Genomic DNA, 23629 nt, shown 5'->3' on the forward strand with positions numbered 1-23629 from the left:
GAATAGTAAACTCTTAAACTGAACGCAAAGACAACTTGTGTTACTTAGTGTATGCACGTAGGACATTAACAATTGGGTTCAAGGCAAATTTGTGTTTGATGCACAATGTCTAGTATGTGGTTTGCACAAATTTAGAATAAATATGCCACAGAAACTGATTTCACAACCTTAAAAATTTCTGTTGTCCTTTCTTTTAAAAAACTGCAGGAAATGAAGATGAAAAACTACAGTTTTTACGTATACCATCAAAAACACGAAAATACTAATCTTCACAAATATCAAGATGAGGGTTAAATTAACTTTATACTGTGAAAATTATAAGAACATTTATTTGAGTAACATGTTCAACATGGATGGCATAGTAACCAAAATTTGCATCTCACTATGGGTACACAGGGATGCATAAAAACATTAAAAAAATCCCAAACTGCCCCAAGCCACAGAAAGGAAAATAAAAACTCCACAAAACAAAGCAAGCAAGCAAACAAACAAACAAAACAGAACAGACTCTGAGGTCTTCAAATAAATTGGATTCTTCAGCCCAAGAAATGCACATACACAAGCATTCTCTCTATGGGTTCTCATACTAAAACCAACATTTATCTGCTATAGCATAAGAGAGTTTCCATGTGAGCAAATCCTCTGTGAGAAATTGACCCTTATCCATTCTTATGATGATAAATGTGAACCATAAGAAATATATAATAATGTTTACTTCTCCAGCATTATCAGAGTTTGAACAGATTCACATAAATGAATTTTCTGTATAAGCAGAGCTTAGGTTTTTAAGAATCCATTTCTTCCATTTAAACAGAAATTTCCAAAATCCATTACATAATCCCCAATATTTATTTATTCACGTAGTAAAGTCTGAATACCAGACATTTTGATGGGTACTGAGAAAACAAATAATGAACAGACATGGCCTTACCTTTGAGTGATTCATATTCTGGCCTATGGGGCAGATGTATGAACTGGTGGTTACAATACACAATAATAATGAAAGAAGTGCAAACAAGGCACGAGGGAGCAGGAAGGATAGAGCAGGCAACTCTGGCAAGTCAGAAAAGATTACACTGGAGATGGGACATTGAGTTTGATAAAGATGGGGAAGGGGCAGGGGGACCAGCAGGGAGTATTGCCAAGGAGTGGCAGGAACTGAGTATGCGTAGAGTGTAGGATATTAGGGGACAGATCAAGATAGAGGGATGAGGCATACGGAGTCAGATGAATAAGGAAGTTTTATGTCCACCTAAGCTGTTTGGATTTTGTACTGCAATAATTTTAAAGAAGAGCTATTGCCATGGTTACATCTGTTTTAAGGCAAGACACTAAGAGTCAAAGTAAAGAATAAAGGTGGAGAGGAGGGAGCTCAGGCACATAAAAAGGTATATAAAAAGGGTGGCTCAGACAGTAAAGAATCTGCCTGCAGTGCAGGAGACTGGGGTTCAATCCCTGGGTCTGGAAGATCCCCTGGAGAAGGGAATGGCTACTCATTCCATTATTCTTGCCTGGAGAATTCCATGGACAGAGGAGCCTGGTGGCTACAATCCATGGGGTCACAAAGAGTTGGACACGACTGAGCGGCTAACGCTTTCACTGTTTGAGAAAACATGGGAAATTAGTTCAAGATGTAGAACATTGCTATTTGAATGTTACCCGTTTTATATATGATACAGAGTAGAAGGAGCCTCCCAAATGGTCCCAAATGGGGAGAGGAACGAAAGCTCGCACAGTTGCTTCATGTAGAGGGTGATTTATATGTAAGAGGCTCACATAAGTCAGGGATTTCCCTTCTGTCTTTTGTTGGATGTTTGTGTTCATGTTCTGTGTCCAGAACTATACTACATAAGCTTTCTTAAGGACCAAGAGGGATATGCTGTACATCCACATGGATACGGCAACACAATTTATTTTTTTATTTAGACCGCCCAAAGAGTTTCAGTTTATCTTCAACTGTCTCGGTGCTCTCATGTTTTCCGTACATATTATTTCCCATTGTTTCCTGTGGAATAGGGTTATATAATATATATGGTTATCATTAACCTGCATGCCTCTGTAATACTATTTAATATTTCACTGAATGTTATTCAGTTATATTTGCAAAGGCATAAGAAGCCTAGGATTTTATATTAATAACAATTTGGGCAAAGCAGATTTTGAGCCTAATGTTGTGAGGTTTATATTTTGTTGAATCCCCCACAGCTTGTGGTGCTATACTCTGTACACAGCAGGTGCTCATTAAATATTAAACTGTTGAAGATGCTAGACAAAGTTATTTTAATATCACTAGAAATCCTCTGGGGAATATGCAAATGGTTGGAAGAATGCTTCAAGATAGGAAAAGAGCTAGTGGAGTACTCGATTAAACCAAAGAAAAAAGGATGCACGAAGAAATAAAATTTGCATCTCCTGATAGGATACTTTTGAAGCTTAAAAAATGTTATCTTGTTTATTTTAGTTATGCTGAAAGGTTCAGAAGTGGAAAAGAGTCCAATTTAAATTTTTGAAAAGTTGGTTTTAACAATGCTAGAAAAGTTGTAGCAAATCTGAAAACGTGGAAGACCAGGTCCTTTTCATTCTAATGAAATGAAATTAACTTTAATTTAAGTTAAATGAAATTTAACTCCAGAAAAAATGGGCTGGAAGCTGGCTGTCACCAAAGAGAACAAAGTGAGGCTGAGGAACCTCCGCCCTGATGGTTATTTAGGGAGGGTTCAACAGGAACACTTGGGAAGGCTTGAATTGTGGCCAATCATGAAAAAGTAGGACCATCAGGGCCTTCGGGATGATCCTTAAGTGAGACATTTTCTCCACTCTGGTCCTCATCTGGCCGACCAGACCATGGTCATAAATTAGGGTGTTAACTAAGATGTTGGTATAAGCTCTTGGTGGCTTGACATTTGACAGGATGAAGAAACTCTCCCTGAATCACTCTGTCAGTTACTTTTGGTTTTTTAGGATACAGATTAAAAAAAAAAAAAACCACACAGACACATTTTAAAGCAATATGAAAAATTCCTGAGGCACGGCATATTTGTAAAACCTTGAAGCTCCAAAAGACCAAAGTTGCAGAGCTGGGGAATTTTTTTTTTTTTTTCCTTTTTCCCGGAGGGAAAGAAAGAGAGAGTAAACCACAAAAAGTCTAGGGAGAAGTTGCCAAGGTAGCTGAGTGGGTGCAAGTTTTTATGCCTTGATTTTATTGTTTTAAAATCTTGTTTCAAATGGCATTTTGATTTTAAATTTAATACATAAATACAAGGCATCTGTACATAATTTATGCTCACATTTATATTGCTTAAGACATTTATTTTTTAAAATTTCATGAATAAGAGAGTTTCATCGCTGAGATTTAAATGTTAGGTCCAAGAAGATAATAATCACTATGTCTGGGCTCCAAGACAAGCAAAGAGCTGAAATGTCACATCTGGTCATTCAATCTTGAAACAGCAGGAATTATCATTTGTATCTTACTGTGTCATGCACTATTCTAAGAACTTCACATCTTTCTCTTAATCTTCACAAAATCTTCCTAGGACAGGTATCCTCATTCTTCCCACCTTGTAGAAATGAACATTAAGGTTAAGTGATTTGCTAATAACTATACTGCAAATAGGTGATAAAGACAGAAGCCAAGCCCAAACACTTTAGATCCAGGTCCCTGTGCTCACATTCTGGTTTTCCTTTTAAAGCAGTAACAACTCTGTATGACTTCATTCTGTTTTAATTTTCTGTGTAGCAAGTCTCCTTTTCTTTCTTTTTTTTTAAATTTACTTATGCTCCCGAGTCCTACTGTGATGGAAATTCCAGACACGGATCTTGTCTCTCTTGTTCACCTGTTCACCACTGACTTGTAAGAATGGTGCCTGACATATAAAAATGGTACTCAATACATATATGTGGAATGAAAAATAAATAGATCATTGCGATATGTTCATTAAATCCTGAATTTTTGCCATGAAATAGTGGTAAAAAGTTTTGAAAGCTGTGGTTTTCAAACTATGTTAGTTAAAGCAGTTACCTCAGGGCTACCAGTCAGTTGTAGTGAAAGGGAAGGCTGGCAGGCTGGCAGTTTGGGGACTGTCCCTTCCAGTGGGGAAGTGCAACTTTCTGTGCATTGGGATCAAATCATTCTGAGTTGAGATCCAGACTTCTTGCCAGTCTGGGCAAATTTCTTAAGCTTTAAGAAAAAAACAGTTCTTGATATACAAAATTGTGATGTATGTGTCACATACATCACAATTGTGTATGTGACAGCAACTAAATCACAGTTTGGATGTGAGGATTAAAGGGGGGCAACATGTGTGCAACAACACATTCCACAGCTTTATGCAAAGCACATTTTTGAAGCTATTCACTCAGTTGATAGAGTTTATCCAGTATCAAAATACATCCTGTAATCAGGTTTTTGTTTTTTTTTTAAAGTTCTGTCACTTTGGGTATTTATGTTTGAATGGATATCTATGTAGACATTTCAGATGATTTAAACATTTTTATCAAATATTTAGACTAACTTATATGTAACCTAAGCTAAGCAGATGTATAAGTTACTTGCACTTCAGATTTTGGTTTTGTCCAAATGCACAATCAGATTCAACAGAATGGTATAAAGCAAACTGAAACTTACAAATTTCTAAGAATTAGTAATTTACAAAGTGTTTTCAACCATCCCTGTAACAGTCTGCTATCTGGCACGTCCATTTGCCGATTCCTCCCACAAAGAGGTGGACTCTATTCTCCCCACCTCTGAATACGGGCTGGCTACTTTCAACACAGAGAATGGGACAGAATGACACCCCAGGGCTTCCACAGATGCCTAAGGCTTGGCAGCTGCCTCGTTTGTTTCCTGAGAAGCCAACCATCACATAAAACTGTGTGGCTGCCATATGACTGGAAAGATTGTATGGACAGACAGACAGTCCTGGACAGTCCCTGACCACTTCGTCAGCTCAGATGAGGCACAAAACATGAGAATAAAGCCATCTTGGCCCGGCCAAGCCTCTCCAGCTCCCACTGAAGCACAGACCTGACTGGTTTCTACTGAGCCTTAACTCCAATTTCATGATGGTCAGTAAATAATAGTTGACGTTGTTTTAAGATGGGTTTGGGGTGATTTGTTACACAGTGATAGGTAACTGAAACAGAAATTGATGCCTGGGAGTGGAGTCCTGAAGTAATAAAAACATGTGGCATTGGCCTTGAGACAGGCAGGAGGCAGAAGCTGGAAGGATGGAGGTAAGGAGGTGAGGAGACTGTTGGAGGCAGGTCAGTCAGGAAGTTGCTATTGGAAGCAGGAGAAAATCAATGCATGGTTTGCAGTATGGGAAAAACTAACCTGATGCATGCCTGCAATCATTTCAAAGACAGAAAAAGACCTAATGAACTCGTGCTTCTGGTTAAGGATGTTTCTAAGCAGAATGTCAAAAGTGACCACTGGTTTCTTGTAATAGTATTTGTCGTTATTGTTGTTTAGTTGCTCAGTTGTGTTCGACTCTTTTTTGACCTGATGGACTCAAGCCTGCAAGGCTCCTCTGTCCATAGGATTTCTCAGACAAGAATACTTGAGTGGGTTGCCATTTCCTACTCCAGGGATCTTCCCAACCCAGGGACTGAACTTGTATCTCCTGTATTGTAGGCGAATTCTTTATTGCTGAGCCACCAGGGAAGCTCCTTTACTAGTACATGGATAAAGTATTATGAGCTATGGAATAACCTGCTCAGATTTAAAGTAGTACTTAGAGAAACACAGGGGCCTAGGACAATCTTGTCAGATTCTCAAAATTAAAAAAAAAAAGTTCAGACAAGGATATTCTAAGGTGCTGTAAGTAAAATATAACCATAGGTAAAAGGGCACCTGTAAAACCCTTTGTAACTATTCAGGAAAATTTAAGATAGCCGTTTGCAGGCCCACTTGGCCACAAAAAGGGATTCCAAGAATCTTATGAGCAGGCTCCTTCTTGAAAGAACTGGTGAGCAACAGTTTTTTTTTCTGATAGTGAACTATAATTTGATACACAGAAAAAATCCACGAGTTTTTAAAGTTGCTGCACCAACTTGGGCAAAAGAGGGTTTGGCCCCAACTTTCTGTGACCAGGAGTTGTACCTTCCATAGTAGCCCCTTTCTGAACAGAGTGTCTGTTGAGGTTTACCTGTTCCTGTCTCACCTCTGGGGGCTGAAAGTACATGGGACAGATAACTCGTCTTTTTATCTTCCAGATCCCCAAATTAGGAATTTCTGCACCTCATCTGTATCTGGACCTGATAGACATCATCAGCTACTAGATTTTGAGCCTGACCCAATAACGGGATGAGACTGTGGGGGATAAGCTGAGTATATTTTGTTTGTAGGAGGAATGTGAATTGTGACTGGAAAGAGGACTTAAGAACATTTTTTTCAAAGTTGACCACAACAATCCCATCAACCTCCATGTACTTCTGAGATGTGACTTTGCTGCTCATTTCATGGGGAAGTGGAGTCCATTTATCCTGTCCCTTGACTTGGGCTGGCCCTGTGACTTGCCTTGACCAAAAACAATACTATGGAGGTAACAGTACGTGACTTCCAAGCCTAGGCAATAAGTGGATTTGCAGCTTCTGTTTTTTATTTTCTTGGTAGGGAGACACCATGAAACAAAAATTGTGATGGTCTTCCCAGACAGACTATACAAAGAGAGGGAGGACCAGACAGTCCCCATCAGTTCCAGCCATACTTGCTAAGGCACCAGGCATGTGAAGGAAGTCATCTGGAACTTTTCAGACCCAGAGGAGCCAACCAATTTGACCCCACATGGATCAAGGACAAGCTGTACCTGAGGAACCTTATTCTGATTGCAGAACTCTGAGAAAATAAATGGTTGCATTAAAAAAAAATTTTTTTTTAAGCCACTAGTTTTGAGGGGTGGTTTGTACACAGTAATTAATGATTAGAGTATGACTTGATCAGTCAATTACTCCAAACTAGTCAATGTGGCTGGGCTTCCTAGGTGGCGCTAGTGGTAAAGAATCCACCTGCCAATGCAGGAGACATCAGAGACGCTGGTTTGATCTCTGGGTCAGGAAGATCCCCTGGAGGAGGGCATGACAACCCATTCTAGTTCCTCGCCTGGAGAATCCCATGGACAGAGGAGCCTGGCGAACTACAGTCCATAGGGTCGCAGAGTCGGACACGACTGAAGAGACTTAGCACCAGCTGGTATGGCTGGATATGATTGTGAGATCATGCAGAAAAACCAAAGCAGCAGACCATCCAACGGATTAAGCACTGGGAATAACCGAATGGCCCTCAGTGCTGGTTCTGGCTCCCTCTTTACCTGCAGTGTGAACTTAGGTGAGTCACTTAATATCTGTGAACCTACTTTATGGAATAGGGACAATGATCTCTATCTTATGCTACTGTTTTGAGGACTGTATCAAATAACCAAGAAAAGAGCCTGTTTGAAAACTATTGAGAATTACTCGAGAAGAATGAACTCCCCTATTACAACTGGTAAGTGCACTCCTACAGAGTCACGTAAGGCACCAGCTTGCCTACTTAAAACAACAGCTCTTCTGTTTACTCTCTTACCATTGACAGATTTCTGTTAATCAGCTTCTCTTTAAGGAAAGAGGCCAAGTAGTTTAAAATTTCCTAAATGAAAAATAGTGCAGAAAGACACCAAATATTATTAAAGAAATGGCAAGATGAATATTAAAACAGGCATTTTGTGTCTGTAAATGTGATTTCTAGTATGTTTTAACAGCTATACTAAAACCCCATGGTACAGTTAATAGTATTATACGTGTCCCTCAATAATAAGAAAATATCCTCAAACAGAATTTCTAATTTACAAGCTTATGACAAGTTCAAGCTGCTGAGAAATTGGACTTGAAAGTATGTCTTAGAATGATAGAAGACCACTATTAACACTATCATAATTGTATACCTATTGCATCAAATCTGACATTCCAGTTTAATATATTTTTCTGAGAGAGCATACCATTTTATGGCTTCCTAGTGAAATCAAATCCAACCCAGACGTTTTCACTTTTCTAATATAATTCACTGCAAGGTTTTAAAGCCGCCATCTCTTTTCTTCCTTTTTTCCAAAGATTGATGCCCTGGCATTCGTTAATTCCACAAGAGCTCATAATGGGTCAATGAGTCAGTGGTGAGCACCTCCATTAACTGTATTAATTTACACTATGTCACCTTAATGACATTTTGTCACAGCTCCCTTTTCTGACATCTGCATAGCTATTCAAAAAGTAATATAACAACTTTTGAAGGCATTAAGGAAAAATTAGTATAAGAACTTCAGTAAGTTGAATGTCACTGTTACCAAGACTATGCTAGAGCAGAGAAATTAAAAAAAAAAAAAAGGTAAAAATGAACTGGTCTGACTTAACTCGTAAGATCTCTCTTTAGAGAGGTCACTTCACCGTGGCTCCTTCTCTGCCCAGCTTGCACTCATTACCGCAGGACAAGACCGACGCTAACAAAGAGAGAATAAAACCATTCCCTTTGTCCTAGTTCTCTTTTATACAAGACCTTAAATCTACATTAGGAGATACTGCAGAGGCATTTTTCTTTAGAAATATAAAAACACTGGTCCCGAGACTGACATGTAACTAGGCGAGATACCTGGTGATCAGAAGAATCAATAAAATTCTTAGGATAGAAGGTAAAGCCTAAAACTCTACCTACATACATAAATTAGGATGACTGACTCACGTGTGGGCTTGTGAGGGTGAACGTTTGAATGAAGTTGAAAAACCAAGTTTCTGTTTCCTGATGATGTCAAGAGTCAAGAAAATGGTGTCACGAAAACAAGCATTTTCACTTGAAAGTTTGATATAATATGGACACAGGTCTGAATTAAGATAATTAATAATCTTATGTATGATAGAAAGCCTTAAAATATAGATAAGAATATTTAATTCACATTTAAAATAGCTATTGAATGCTTTTTAAAGTTACTGTGTTAATTCTAAAAGCCTACTGACTCCCCATTTTATGTTAATTCTCAAAGCATTATTAAATAAGAAATGGATTCTCTTCTTGATATCATTCTTTGTAAATCAGTTTAAATGATGGTTTATGGATCTTTCAGAGTTGAATTCCTTAGTGAAATCATAAGTTTGATAGGAGGAAAATATGGGCCTTCAGAGTTTCATATAGTAAGAATGAATATTAAATTATCTTATTTCTAAATGTGAATACATTGTACATATAAACTAATATTCATTTATGCAAACTCTGACAGCAACAAATAAGACACATAAAGATGCTGCAGTTTACTTGGATCCATTCTTTTTGTTTTCTGCTTTGAAAGAAACTAAATAAAAGTTGTACTCATTCAATTTCTTATAGTTCAGTAACACTGTAACTGCCTTTTAAAAATGTTTGCAATAAAGCATAAACATGTAAATGACAATTTTTACTTTAATTCACTACCTTTTGTTGGATTAAAACACTAAATGGAATGATACTATAACATTTGTATATTCAGCAGCATGAGTGGCAGTGATGAGAAAAGTCTGAAGAAAAAGGGATTAAAATAAAAAACATATATCTATGTAATAACCGGATCATATAATCTTATCAGAAAAAAATGAGGAAAAAATTGAAGAACAAATGTATTTTAATGTTTTGAATGAGACTATTTTTTTAAAAATGAAAGTCCATACAAAGGAGTAATACATCTTTATATATACCAATAGGTAAGCCAGTAGAAACAGTAAAATGACTCTGCTCTCCGGCTGGCCCAGGATATTATGTGTGTGTTGGTTTAATCTAATGTGTATTGTTGCGTAGTATCCCCAGGCACAGTCAAGTAAAAGCTAAGGCTGTACAGAAAAGCCTACATTTTAAATGGGTCTTGTCATTAATGCTTTATTAATTGCCCCAGGCTACGTAAACCCAAAGCTGGGCAAGCTATAACAATATGACACATTAAGGTCAAATCCAATTCCTGCTGTGTTTTCTGGAATGGGCCAAATATTGAGTTAACAGCAGGAAAGGCAATTTATAGGCTTTTCTTTCCATCTACCGATTATTCGATCTAAATTAGATGGGAATTTTTTAAAATAACAAAAACATCTTAACTGAGTAATATAAAAGAATCTTGAGTCATTTTCTGTGACACTCAAAATTATTTTCAAGTTCCTCTTAGGTGTACCACATAATTTTAAAATATGATGGAACAAAGCTGCAGAATAAAGTATCTTATACACCCACTTAAACAAATAAAAATTTCAACACAGTTTGAAATTAATATCAACAAATAAAAGAGCTTACCTTTACATCAGAAGTATCTCTCTGACTAGTTCTCCAAGACCTCGCGACGGACGAGAATGTTCGATTAGGATGGTCAAATTTTCCATCATTTGCATTCAGGAAGAAGGTTGTGAAGGGTTCCTAAACGAAAAAAAAAAAATAGAAAAGGAAACCAATAATTTGACCCTTCTGAACACAACTGTTCTTTTTCTTTGTAAAACATGACTTTTTTGGAAACCTTTTGAGGTGGAAACCATTTTGAAACCCTTTTGATCCTGTCTTTTGAGGCAGGATCCTGTCAGGAGGGGCTGGTCTGAGTCACTCTGGGTCGCTCAATCACCTGTCACTCTGCAACCTTGGCAGCTTATGTTGCTTCTTGGCCTTCAGTCTTCTGATTTATAAAATGATGGAGTTCTAGTGCTCTGTGATTTTATGATGAATGACTTTGCATTGCTGTCAACATATAACTCAGATCTACTTTCTCATAACTAAGGCCACACATAGTAACACTGCAATAAGAAAATCTCTCTGACACTATGGTGTGAAAATTGCATAGGGCATGTCCATCTTAAGACTACCTGAAAGTCTCCTAAACTTACTATATTATGACTTGATGTTTCTAAAATGCAAATCTCCTTGACTGAAATCCTGCCATAGCTTTTCAGAACTCTTAGGAAAAAGCAGAAACTATTTGATTTGTCTTAAGAGAGCCTGAGTGATATGGAACCTGCTTAACTCTTTATCTCTTGCCATTCCCTTATTCACATCCTAGGTCTTGCCATGCTGGTGTCATTTCTTGTCCTCTGTATGGGATATTCCCTCTTCCTGCTACAAACTTTACCCTCTACCTCATCAGCCTGACTTGGTTAAGCTCTTCTTATCCTTTAAGTCTCAGCCCAAGATGTTGTTTCCTTCTGAAAGACCTCCCTTGATTTGCCAAGCTCTCCTATGTTCAAATGGCAACATATATTTCCTCTAACATCCCTGAAGAATTTGTGACTGTTTTTTGAAATTGATTTTTAAACATTTTTTACTGGGGTATAGTTGCTTTATAATGTTGTGTTAATTTCAGCTGTACAACAAAGTGAATCAGCTATATGTATACATATATCCCCTCCCTCCCACCCCATCACTCCATCCCATCCCACCCCTCCATCCCACCCATCTAGGTATCACAGAGCACTGAATTGAGCTCCCTGTGCTATACAACAGCTTCCCACTAGCTGTTTTACACAGGACATACGTCAATCCCAATCTCTCAATTCATTCCCCCTTACCCTCAAGTCCACCTTTCTGTTCTCTATGTCTGCATCTCTGTTCCTGTCCTGCAAATAGGTACACCAGTACCATTTATTAGATCTCATATACATGCATTAATATATATTTGTTTTTCTTTTTCTTGTCCATCTTCCCCACTATATGAATAGGTTCCAATGCTCCTTGGAAGAAAAGCTATGACAAACCTAGACAGCGTATTAAAAAGCAGAGGCATTACTTTGCCAACAAAGGTTCACATAGCCAAAGTTATGGCTTTTCCAGTAGTCATGTATGGATGTGAGAGTTGGACCATAAAGGAGGCTGAACACTGAAGAATCGATACTTTCGAACTGTGGTGTTGGAGAAGACTCTTAAGAGTCCCTTGGACTGCAAGAAGATCCAACCAGTCAATCCTAAAGAAAATTAACCCTGAATATTCATTGGAAGGACTGATGCTGAAGCAGAAGCTCCAATACTTTGGCCACTTGATGCAAAGATCTGATTTATTGGAAAAGACCCTGATGCTGGGAAAGATTGAAGGCAAGAAGGCGACAACATAGGATGAGATGGTTGGATGGCATCACCAACTCAATTGACACGAGTTTGAGCAAACTCTGGGAGATGGTGAAGGAAGCCTGGCATGCCGCAGTCCACGGGGTCGCAAAGAGTCGAACATGACTGAGTAACAACTACCAGATTCACTGTTTCATCTCCAACACTTAGAAGAACTCCTGGTACATCCAAGCTGCTCAATGTATTAAAACAATCTGCTGAAGGAATGAATGAAATGACACTAAAACAAATCAGATAGGACTAGATCAACTCCAGTCCTTCTAGTATTCTGTGACTATTACCTTACTGCAACATGGTGTCCATCATTAAGTACATATTCCCTTAGCAGGAAACCTAGGAATAATGTTATCACAAGGTCCTAATGCATTTAAATTTACTGCTTTTTTGTTATGTTACTCATCATAACAAAGATGAGTATTTATTTACTTTCCTATGGTTCAGTCCCTCTCTTAAATCTAGGATAAATGACATGTCACTCCTAGGTTCAATAACATTAAGAAATCTTTTCTACATATGTAGGTTTTATTTTCTTAATATATGATCTCTGTTCATTCTTTTATATCTGTAAAACATACTCTGTCTCTTTAAACTCCTCTTTTTGTCACTCATCGTAAAGTCCAGTTGTCCGGCAACAGCTATAAATATTTATATTCCTCAATATCTTCCTGAAATTTAGTATGGCTGGATGTCATCAATTTTATAACTTTGTAACATGCCACCAATTTTCATGTCTAATACTGAATAACAGAAAAGTATGGTGAAAGAGATAAGATGAAGAATGATATAACACTATATAGGTAAATTTTGATTTTATAAATAAAAATAGATTTTGATTTACCTCAAAATCAAATATGCATCCAGTAGGTCTATATTGTTGTTTTAAGATTTTAAGTGATTTGACAGACAAGTAGATGCCACCAAAAATAAGTATGGAAAAATAATTTAGGGATGTCTTTCACTAATTAATTTACTTTGTAAATTTTAGACTCCCTATTAAATATAAGGTAGTCAATGCAGCATATCTTATCACTAAATTAAAGTGGGGATAGAAAAACTCTAGAAATAGCAAGAGTAAACTGAATGAAATATGACAGATCTAAGTTTGAATCTTGGTGGAACCATTCACCTCTCGTAAGCAAGTTACTTAACCTCAAGTAGGTAGCAATATGAAGTAACCACATCTCAGTTCCTTCATCTGTGTTAACTGGGAATAACAATACCTGGCGGGTAATTCAGATTAAATAATATTGAGAAAGGCTGTAGCATCAGAGATGACACAGAGTGGTGACGATGATGACCAGCTTCATGCCTGGTGTCAAGTACCCATGTTGGGCTGCAGCCAGACTGACAGTTCCTTAGGTCTTATTCATCCCTCTATCCTTAGAGCCAAGCATGGTGCTTGGGTCACAGTTAGTGCTTAACTAATGTTTTTGAATATACATAAACATACAAGGTACTGCTGGGAGAAGGAGTATGGTTGGATAAGAGTAAGATACAGTTTTTCTAGTCAGTTTTTAACTACTAGTTTGACCAAAAAGTTGCATCTTCAGAATCCACTTCTTTGTTATTCTAGGATGCTGATGTAAGGGCATTTATGTTTTCTTTGTAGGTGGTAGGTAGAGAATAATTTAGAGGGATTCAAGTTGTCTTCATGATTTTTAACCTATTATAGATATGAATGAAGACCCATTTATATATGAAGAGTCTTACTTCTTATCATCAACCACTAAAAGCTGATCTCTACCCTAGCCTGAATTATCAAACCCTTCCTTAGTTCTGAACCCTTAGTGAAGTCATGCCAAGAATAAGTGCAGATGGGCACAGTGAAAATACACCTGAAATTGAAGAATTATTACTTCTGGTCATGAAGTTGATGAATCTGGTTGTACCCAAAACACAGAATATTGAAGAATTCCACATTTTTTGCTGTTCCACATAGCCTTTAAAAGGATCTGGTTAACAACTGTTTGAGGGTCACATACTTCTTTACTGATATATATTCTCATTATTTCCAAAGGCCTCCAGCTGCTACAGTGGTAGACTACTAACAGAAAGGGATAACCTATTTGTTTATAAGTGGGTAATGATCTTTCAAGCCCTGCTCACTGCAGAGATTACCTTTTTCCATGTGTTTCCATATTACCTTCAAGGCACAGTCCAAGGACCTTCTGTTTCATTTGATTCATGCTTGACTAACACAGAGGATCAAGCTCTATATTAAGTTTAAGAAACTTTAATATTTATTCACCTGACACATGTTGATCAAACCATTTTCAATGTGTATGCTCAGTCACTCAGACATGTTTGACTTTTTGTGACCCCCATAGCCTGTAGCCAGCCAGTCTCCTCTGTCCATGGGATTCTCGAGGCAAGAATACTGGAGTGGGTTGCCACTTCCTCCTCCAGGGGATCTTCCTGACCCCAGGATTGAACTCATGTTCCTTTCTTTCTATGTGTATATCACCATATTAGATATTTTATCATTCTTCTAGAAAATTTTTGCTTTGGAGATAAGGTGGACAAATAAACAGAAATTTCAGAAATTAAAATACTTGGACTTGTTGGGATTTAAAAACTTCAGGTTCTGTCCTGCAGTATAAACGGCTGATGGCAGACTTCTTTCTCCTGATTACATCTACCCTAACCTTCCAACTCTTCCTCGGGGACAGAAAGTCAAACTAGCCTGTCCTACATGGGAAGTACGAGGCCTATTGAATTAGGTCATAACCTTCAGTGCCTGCAAGGACACTAACAATCTGTCCTGCCTTCCAATGATGTGCAAAGAAAGTGAAAGAGTTACTCGCTCAGTCGTGTGTGACTCTGCGACCCAATGGACTATAGCCCGCCAGGGCTCCTCTGTCCTTGGAATTCTCTAAGCAAGGATACTGGAGTGGGTTGCCATTCCCTTCTCTAGGGGATCTTCCCGACCAGGGACTGAACCCATATCTCCTGCATTGCAGGCAGATTCTTTACCATCTGAGCCACCAGAGAAGCCCTCCCATGATCTGATCGCAGACAACTCACCCTTCCTGGGCCATCCAACTCTGTCACTCTTCCCCTCTGCTCTTTAGACAACTCCTTTATTTTTCTGTCTTACATGACTTCCACTCAGTCATCCAGAAGAGTCTTTTTTATACCCCCTCTGCCCTCTTCTTTCTCTTTGTTTCATTTGAAACAAACCTCATTCCTTGGTAATAGTGCCGGGACATAATTTTATCAAAGAAAAGATACATATACCTTGAAGTTATATAAAGCATAATAAAGACCAAAGGGAAGGGAACTAAAGTTATGAGCACTTTTTGTGCATGGCACTGTATTATCTCAGTTAACTAACTCCATCATCCCTATTATCCTTTAAGTGGGTGTAATTATCCCCGTTTTACATCTGAGAAAGATCACACTCTCTGAAATGGAGGAATCATTGTTTACACTGTGCTGTGTTTAACTTCAGAAGTTTATTTTCTCCCAGTGTTTTCAAAAGAAATCAGAAGTATCTTTTAGAATCTTCAGAAACCTTTGTGTTTCCCATACACCAGGCTCTTGTTTAAGAATCCTCATCTTTCTCAAAGTAAACATACATTGTCCGTTAAGTATCAGCAATCAAGAGAAACAGGATGGCAATATTCTATTCAGTAGCATTACATTTTGGTCTTAATTACAAATGTTTGCATTAAGTGCTCTTACTATTTTTTTTTCCCCACTACAAATATATACTGCCGAAGATATATTACAGTTTAAATAGGCTTTTGGGTAGGATTTCAAGACAACTCATAATTTATGAAGTAAGTCCCCAATTCTAAACAATTTATCAATTAACTTGTTGTACAACCTATTTAACTTCCTAAAAATTATGATTAAATGTTTGATAATGGAGTTTTGAACAGGTAGGTTGAATATACTGAATGTGGAACTGGAATAGGTTACTAAAGGATATAAGAGTCCAATTTAATTACTTCATTGAATATATTTTATATTCAGGGTAAGATTTAAAGCAAAAATATTCTAAGTAAAATGTGTCCTTTTATACTATTTAATGCTGAACAAACTCTAAAATTCTATAATAGTTTATTCATCATTTGCCCAACAGCAGGTTAGCAGAGAAACAGCTTTTTCAGAAACGTGTAATTTAGACAAGTGACTTTACTGGTGGTGTGTCTAAAATAATACTTTTAAATTTCAAGTAATGAGGTATATAGCTAATTTGCATTTTAAAGCAATTATTATCAATGTCATACTAAATATATTGACTGAAACTAATAATGAGTTTAATGACTTTGGGTCTAGAAGGCTTGAAAGATAAAGAAAAGATATTTATTTTAATCTATATTTTATTTTTATGAACAAATTTTCATTGACACAAATTTTAATGTATTTTCTACTTCATAAACTCCTTGAGATGGGAGTGAGGAAATCACAATTCCCTGGGCCATTAGGTTAAACACTTAGTAAGCTATTAGACTGTGATACTTCTATTTATAACAGTACAACTTGAGATGCATTGGCTAAATGAGTTCCCATAAAAGCAACCCTATAGATTTCTTCTTTCAATGCAGGTCACATGTGACTACTGAGTACTTAAAATATGGTGAGTTCAAGCTGACTGTGCTATAAATAGAAAATACATCTGGATTTCAAAGAATACCAAAAAAAAAAAAGTGAAATATCTTATTTACAATTTTTATATTGGTTACATGTTGAAATTACAACATTTTGGATCTATTGGGCTAACAAATATATTTATGAAACTAATCTCACCTTTTTACTCTTACTCTTCTTACTTCTTGTTTCTTTTTACTCTTAAATGTGGCTACTAGAAAATTTAAATTATATACGTAAGTGGCTTGCATTACATTTCTGCTGTTCAGCACAGCTATAGACAATTCTAAAAGGGAGTGTGTAGGATAAACAAGGATAGCATTTCTGCTGTACCCCTGCAGAGAGTCAAATTTGTACTCCATTTCTCTAGAATAAGAAATACATTTAGGGGTGAATTATAATTTATTATTTGATAAAATGTTTAGTTTATCAGGGATAGAAGTGTTAACTTAAATCAAGCTGTTGATAATAAGCATTTTTATAAATTCATATTTAAATTCTTAGAAAACCAATTTTAGACTTATTTGATTATACAAAAGCCACTGAATATTTTATATATTTCAAAATACTATAATACATAATATGTATAATATACTGTCATATAATTCTCAAACCAACTGACTTGATAGTGGTTTTTTCAGAAATGGTTCCTGACTTGTTTTTAATCCCAAGATACCCTAAAAAGGTGTCTTACGCCTCCGCAGGGTGATGGCTCATTACAGCAATAACTGTTTCTTGCTTTTTGTTTTCTTGTTGGTCTATTTTTGAGCTCAGATAAAATATTTTACATTTATTGTAAAGGACACCAGCTGTTTGAAATCTTGACTGGTGAATTTTTGGGTTTCTGTGTTTAGTTTTGACCTGTGGCTGAAACTGCTGCTATAAAGTTCTCTATATATGTGTGACTGTAATTCAGAAAAGCCTTTATCTCTTTTTATGAGCATCTAGTTATTTTCTTACACCTGGAGAGAATTAATAAGTTATTACAACCCATAAACTAAAGGTGTTTTGTTCTGATTGGTTTATAGTGGTAAACAGACACGTATAAATCTAATATTCCCCCCAAATTAACAGAAAGTTTTTTAAAAATAGAACTTCTCTAAAGTCCTATAGTTAAAAAAATTCTTAAATGGCTAGCTCAGAAACATTTTTATAAAAGGATCCAAATTTACATAGTTAAGGTGAATTTTTGAACAAATTAGACAAACAACTTTGGTCTAAAAAAGTTTTATGTCTTTTCCTTTAGTTTATAATTATAGACTTTGTTTTTTAAAATAAGATTTGAGTTTGTTTCCTTACAGACTAAGCTAAACTTTAATTTCTTACGTTGGTTTAGGATTATGAAAAATATAAAACAGGCATCCAATTAAACTGAATCATAATTCTGACAAGCTTTTTTCATAACAGTAATTATTTATAGTACATTACCTACCATTAATTTACAAGTTACCTAAAACATACACATACTACATGTTTGTTATGAGTTCAATTTGCTTGAGGAAACTCTCCAAACCAAACTGTTTTTTTAGGCAGTGGGGAAAAAAACCCTTGTCAGTTGGAGATGCATTCCCTACTTTGTCAATGTGTTTCTGAGGCAAATCAGCCTCATGCAACAGAGTAGTCTGAAGTATATTTTGGTAAGAGGAGATAGCATTATATATATTGATTGTATTGACTGAGACATTTACTCCACAGTCATTTATAGTTTTAAAAATATCTGGCCATCTGACTCTAGTAATTGCTCTCAACTAAACTAGATTGAAGAGGGCAAAACCAAGGCAAAGAAATTTTGCTAAGATTTTTTGCATTAATATAGATGAGAAAGAAGAGGAACCTGAACTAAGGAAGTGCCAGAGTTAATAGAGAATGGAGATAGACTGTAGATGGTAGAACCTATCACATGTGATGTCAGACTAGATGTAAGGAGCTGATAAAACGGAGAAAATATCCAGGTTAGGTAACTGGGTGTGATAAATGCAGATTATTTAGATAAGTAATCAGTAGGAAACACCCCTGCACATTTATGAGTGAGATGAGAAATTTATTTTTGGAAATGTTCTTTATAGTACTGCGAGGTGTTCAGGTACAAAAATATAGAAAGACACAGAAATAAGCAAATATATTCATATCTTAGAAATTCAGGTTAGGAGCCCAAGAGAAGTGTCTGCAATAAGAGAGAAGCTGGCAGTCATCAGTTTAGAACTGAATGATATAGTCCAGATAACACATAGGAAAATCCTGGGGAACAGAAATATTGAGAAAAAGAAAACTGAGCATGAGATAGGGCAGGACAGTTAGAATGACAGGAGGGAAATCAACAGAGGATACTGTCAGAGGAGCCATGAGATGGAGAAACTTCAAGTGGGAGGAGGTGATCAATGGTGACACATGCTTCAGATACACCATGGAGCTCTGCCATGGTGCCCTTCACAGAGATAGTTCAGCAAAGTGGTGGGAGTGGAACCTGCATCAAGCAGGATAAAGACTGAATGTGGTGATAGACCAGCACAGTGCAGAACCGGATAGTACCTTGACTATGCAGGCGGAGACATGGGAAGTCACTAAAGAGTGGGTGGGGGCTGGGAGGAGGCATGTATGTATGTGCATATGTATGAAAGTATGTGTACGTGTAAACTGCGTGCTTAGTCGCTCAGTTGTGTCCAACTCTTTTATGACCCCGTGGACTGTAGCCCGCCAGGCTCCTCTGTCCATGGGATTCTCCAGGCAAGAATACTGGAGTGGGTTGCCATTTCCTCCTCCAGGGGATCTTCCTGACCCAGGAATCGAACTCCCGTCTCCTGCTTTGCAGGCAGATTCTTAGCCTGTTGAGTCATGTGTAAGTATGCATTTAAAAGATTGGAGAGATTTGAATTTATTTATGTCTTAGGAGAAAGACAAAGCAACAGAAAGTCTTCAAAAACATTAACTGTTTTTAAAATACACAGTCTCATGAAGCAAGACTGGGAGGGCTGGGAAGAACGCCAGCCGGTGACAATCAGTGAGAAAGGAAACACTGGATATTAAGGACACAATCTAGGAGTCTGGTTCCTTTTGTAAATGGTTTAGGTTTAAGAAACTCAATCTATCTTTCTAACCCAATTTTGCAAATAAGGCAACTCATTAACAAAAAGGAATCAGGTTTTGCTAGAGTTTGGCATCTTTCATTTCTACTTCAGTGGTCTCTAATCTCTGCTTAAAACTAATAAGTATATTTGATTTTTATTTAATTTCCTTATATTAAATACTGAGATATTAAAGGCAAACTGTAACTTAATGAAGGCACTCACGATTCGAACAAGCCAGGATAAGGTGGATGTTGCCGTAGAATAATGTGTGTTGTAATGGTAGGGAGGACTCTGATCATCTTCCCAGGTCTCGTAGCGCTCCGCATAAAACACAGCTCTCTTTGGGTTCAAAGCACCGATCGGCTGTAAAAAGAGAAAAAGAAGCACTGTGTTTAATATAGTCATATTAGATATTCAACATTATAACTCTTTACTTGAAAGTATTTACTGTGAATTCATTTTAACAATAGACTATGTGTTATTTTGCATTATATTTTTACCAAATTTGATTTTGATATTGACATTTGATTTTGATAATCACTACATTTGTTAAAATTCACTCAAGAAATGATTTATGTATGCAGGGTTTCTAGGTTTTATTGAAAGTTTCCATAAACTAGATTCTCAGAGATGAGCCAGTTTAAACTGTTAAGGCAAAACCAGTATTTTGGTGTTATTTTGTCTACCTAACCACAGCCATAATGAATATTTAGCTTGATCACAGGAAATCGAGTGAGAAAGTGAAGAAGCAGTTGACCATGTGACCATCACATTAGAAAAATCTTGTCTTAATAGCCAGTTACCCAGAGTGTGAAAGACAGTAGTCACACATATGGAAACCCTGTTGGAATTTTAGTCCCATTATTATACAGATGTAGCAAGTATTCTTTTATTAAATTCACCTGGAAATCTGAGGCTGGAGGAAATAATCCAGACAATTCAGATTCCCTGGAAAGCATTGTGTTAAGGCCACTGAGTCTTGTCTTAGCAACACCACTACACTACTGATTACGACATTAATCCCTACAGTGGAACACATGGTAAAATGCTCAGGATACTACATATGTGTGTGTGTATATATATATATATTTTTTTTCAACAAAGTATATGTTAGTTGGACCATTGTCTCAAACTTCCCAGGACACCATTTATCAAGATTTTCTAACATGTAGTACTCACGATTTCAAATAGCAAACTGCCTTAGCTTAAGTTTTTGTCTGATTTTGACTTATTGGCATATGGAACCCATTCATATAAACCTAATAGCTGCACTGCTTTGTTTTAGGTTGCATACTGTAAGAAACAAAAGTTTCTCTAGAAAGCAAAAGATGAATAGTATGTAAAATATATAATTCCTTTATTTCAAAATGTAATATTACTAGTTAGCTATGAAGTTCCCCCCAGGGCTTAATTTTAACAAGAGAAGTAGTAGAAAATTAGTGTTTCAGTGGAAGACAAATAATGTTACACAAGAGAGAAAGATTAATAAATTGCTTGTAAGCTTTTTCTTTGGGTCTCAGGGGACTAATTCAAACAATACCATGATGTCAGCAGTTAAAAAGTCTTTTAAAATTTTCATAATAAACTCTTATTTGCAAGGATTCTTATCCTGAATATTAAAACTATTTATAAATTATGTTATTTTTCCTTAAACTTAATTATGACTTAACAAAGACTAAATAATGTTTTCAAAACTTTGGCTTAAATATAGTTTTTAAATATTCTAAGGCTTAAACCTTATTCTCTGCTAAATGTTACTGCCTATCTCTCAAAAATTTTTTACTTGCATACAGAAAGCAATGTAACTTCATTAAATGTCAACAAAGTATTAATAATATTTAACATAAACATATAATTTTTTGGTAAAAGGGCAATTACTACAATAAAATTAATGTTGAGTTCTATTACAAATTAAAATAGTAAGTTGTTCATTTAAACTGGCCTATATATTTTATGGTATTCTCGGGTGGCACAGTGGTAAAGAATCTGCTTGCCAAAGCAGGAGATGTGGGCTCAATTCATGGATCGGGATGATCCCCTGGAGAGGGAAATGGGAAACAACTCCAGTATTTTGCCTGAAAAATTCCACGGATAGAGGAGCCTGGCAGGCTACAGTCCAAGGGGTTGCAAAGAATTGGATATGACTGAGCATGCATGCACATATTTTATACTTTTTACATATGCAGATAAGTTTTTCTAATTCAATATTATAAATTATAATATAATTATTTTTTCAGAGCATTTAAATGTTGAGTACTTTATTCTGTCTTGAATAGGCTTATAGATCTTTCATATGCATAAAATGTCTACACAATCTCTCAGGATTGACCTTACCTGACACTGTTCTGCAAGGCCTCACAAAACCAAACCCCCAAAAGGGCCTCATGGCTCTTCTTCTAATCTTTTCCAGGCTTCCCTCAACTACTTGAAAGTAGAAAAAGTAAAAATAAATCTGTACGCTTTTTATTTTATTCAAGTTCCATCAAAGTCATTTTATTGGAGTGTTTTACAGAATAATATGTTGTAGGAAACAGCTGCCCTGTATTAAAGCTTATATATGCCTCCACGAGTAATTTCTTAAAATACATGTCTACTGTTGAATTTTCATCCAATGCATTTAGAAATACATTTTATAAAACAAGTATAAATAGTTTGGCTTGTACTTATTATTCTTCTATTATTTTACTTCAATCAAGAAGCAATACTTTATTTAAAGGAAAAATGCTTCAAAATATCTGTTTGGGAAATGAGTTTCATCACAGATGACATATCTTCTTATGAGATCCAAATAGATATATCTATCTATCTATGTCTATCCATCTGTTTGGCCTACGTACCAAACTATCTACCCACTTACTTACCTACCTATCATCAATCAATTAGTCACCTACCTATACCTATCTACTCAGTCACTCACTTGTCTGACTCTTTGTGACTGCACAGACTGTAGCCTGCAAAATCTCCTCTCTCCATGGAAATTTCCAGGCAAGAATACTGGAGCAGGTTGCCATTTCCTCTTCCAGGAGCCCGACCCAGGGATTGAACCTACGTCTCCAGTGTCTCCTGCATCGGCAGGTGGATTCTTTACCACTGCATCACCTGGGAAGCCCATACACCACCTACTTAACCCATGTATAAAGTGATAAGGCTGCAAATTTGTTACCCTTTTAAAAATTGAGCAACGAATGCAATGTCAATACCACTTGGATTTAGTAAATAAATAAGGTAGAATTATGATTTAAAAAACAGAACACCTAAAACTACACTTAATGAAATTTACACATTATTTTGCAATCTTTTTCGATTTTCATCATAACTACCATAGCAACAATCAGTTTTATTTTCTCTCAAACAGTAGGCATTTAGATATAGCCAGCTCTGGGCTTTTTAGGAATTCCCACATGAAATTTATAACTGAAAGTTTACAGCTTGCTACTAGATTTGCTATTTTGTCCTTGTGAATTTGTATGTCAGGTTGATGCTTAACATATTGCAGAAAATTATGATAATAACAATGCAAAATTTAAAATAATTTTACCTCTATACTTTATTATTATAATTCAAATTCTAACACTGCTATAAAGCCTGTATAGCTTGTAAAAAGCACTATTTTCAATATAAAATTGATGGAAATTACATGTGTAACATTATCATGTCTACATGAAACACTATTAAATTTACTGAAGAAATGCTGTTGAGGATTTTCTCTGCTCAATCACTTAATTTACCTGTTTTGAATACTGAGAGAGAGATTTGTTTCAGCAATAGTATCATAAAAAGCTTTGTTTCCTGATAAACTGTGATTTTTATTGTATGGGACAAAATTCCTGACAGATGCTTATGGAGATTTACATTACTAAAGGCTCTGAGAAATATTACTGTA

At 36.3% G+C, this 23629-nt stretch overlaps 1 protein-coding gene across 6 annotated transcripts in view; it reads right to left on the reverse strand.

Annotated features, from left to right (window-relative positions):
• NBEA (neurobeachin) overlaps window positions 1–23629 on the reverse strand; it is a 673061-nt gene that overhangs the window by 65788 nt on the left and 583644 nt on the right. For all 6 annotated transcript variants that reach the window (XM_059892161.1, XM_059892163.1, XM_059892162.1 and 3 more), the window contains 2 exons: window positions 19969–20109; window positions 10277–10396 (listed from right to left, as the gene is read on the reverse strand). In XM_059892161.1, the coding sequence (XP_059748144.1) occupies window positions 10277–10396; window positions 19969–20109 (261 nt within the window). The remainder of the gene's footprint in view (window positions 1–10276; window positions 10397–19968; window positions 20110–23629) is intronic.

This window comes from Bos taurus, chromosome 12 (genome assembly GCF_002263795.3).
Source record: "Bos taurus isolate L1 Dominette 01449 registration number 42190680 breed Hereford chromosome 12, ARS-UCD2.0, whole genome shotgun sequence".
In the NCBI taxonomy this organism is placed as follows: Eukaryota; Metazoa; Chordata; class Mammalia; order Artiodactyla; family Bovidae; genus Bos; species Bos taurus.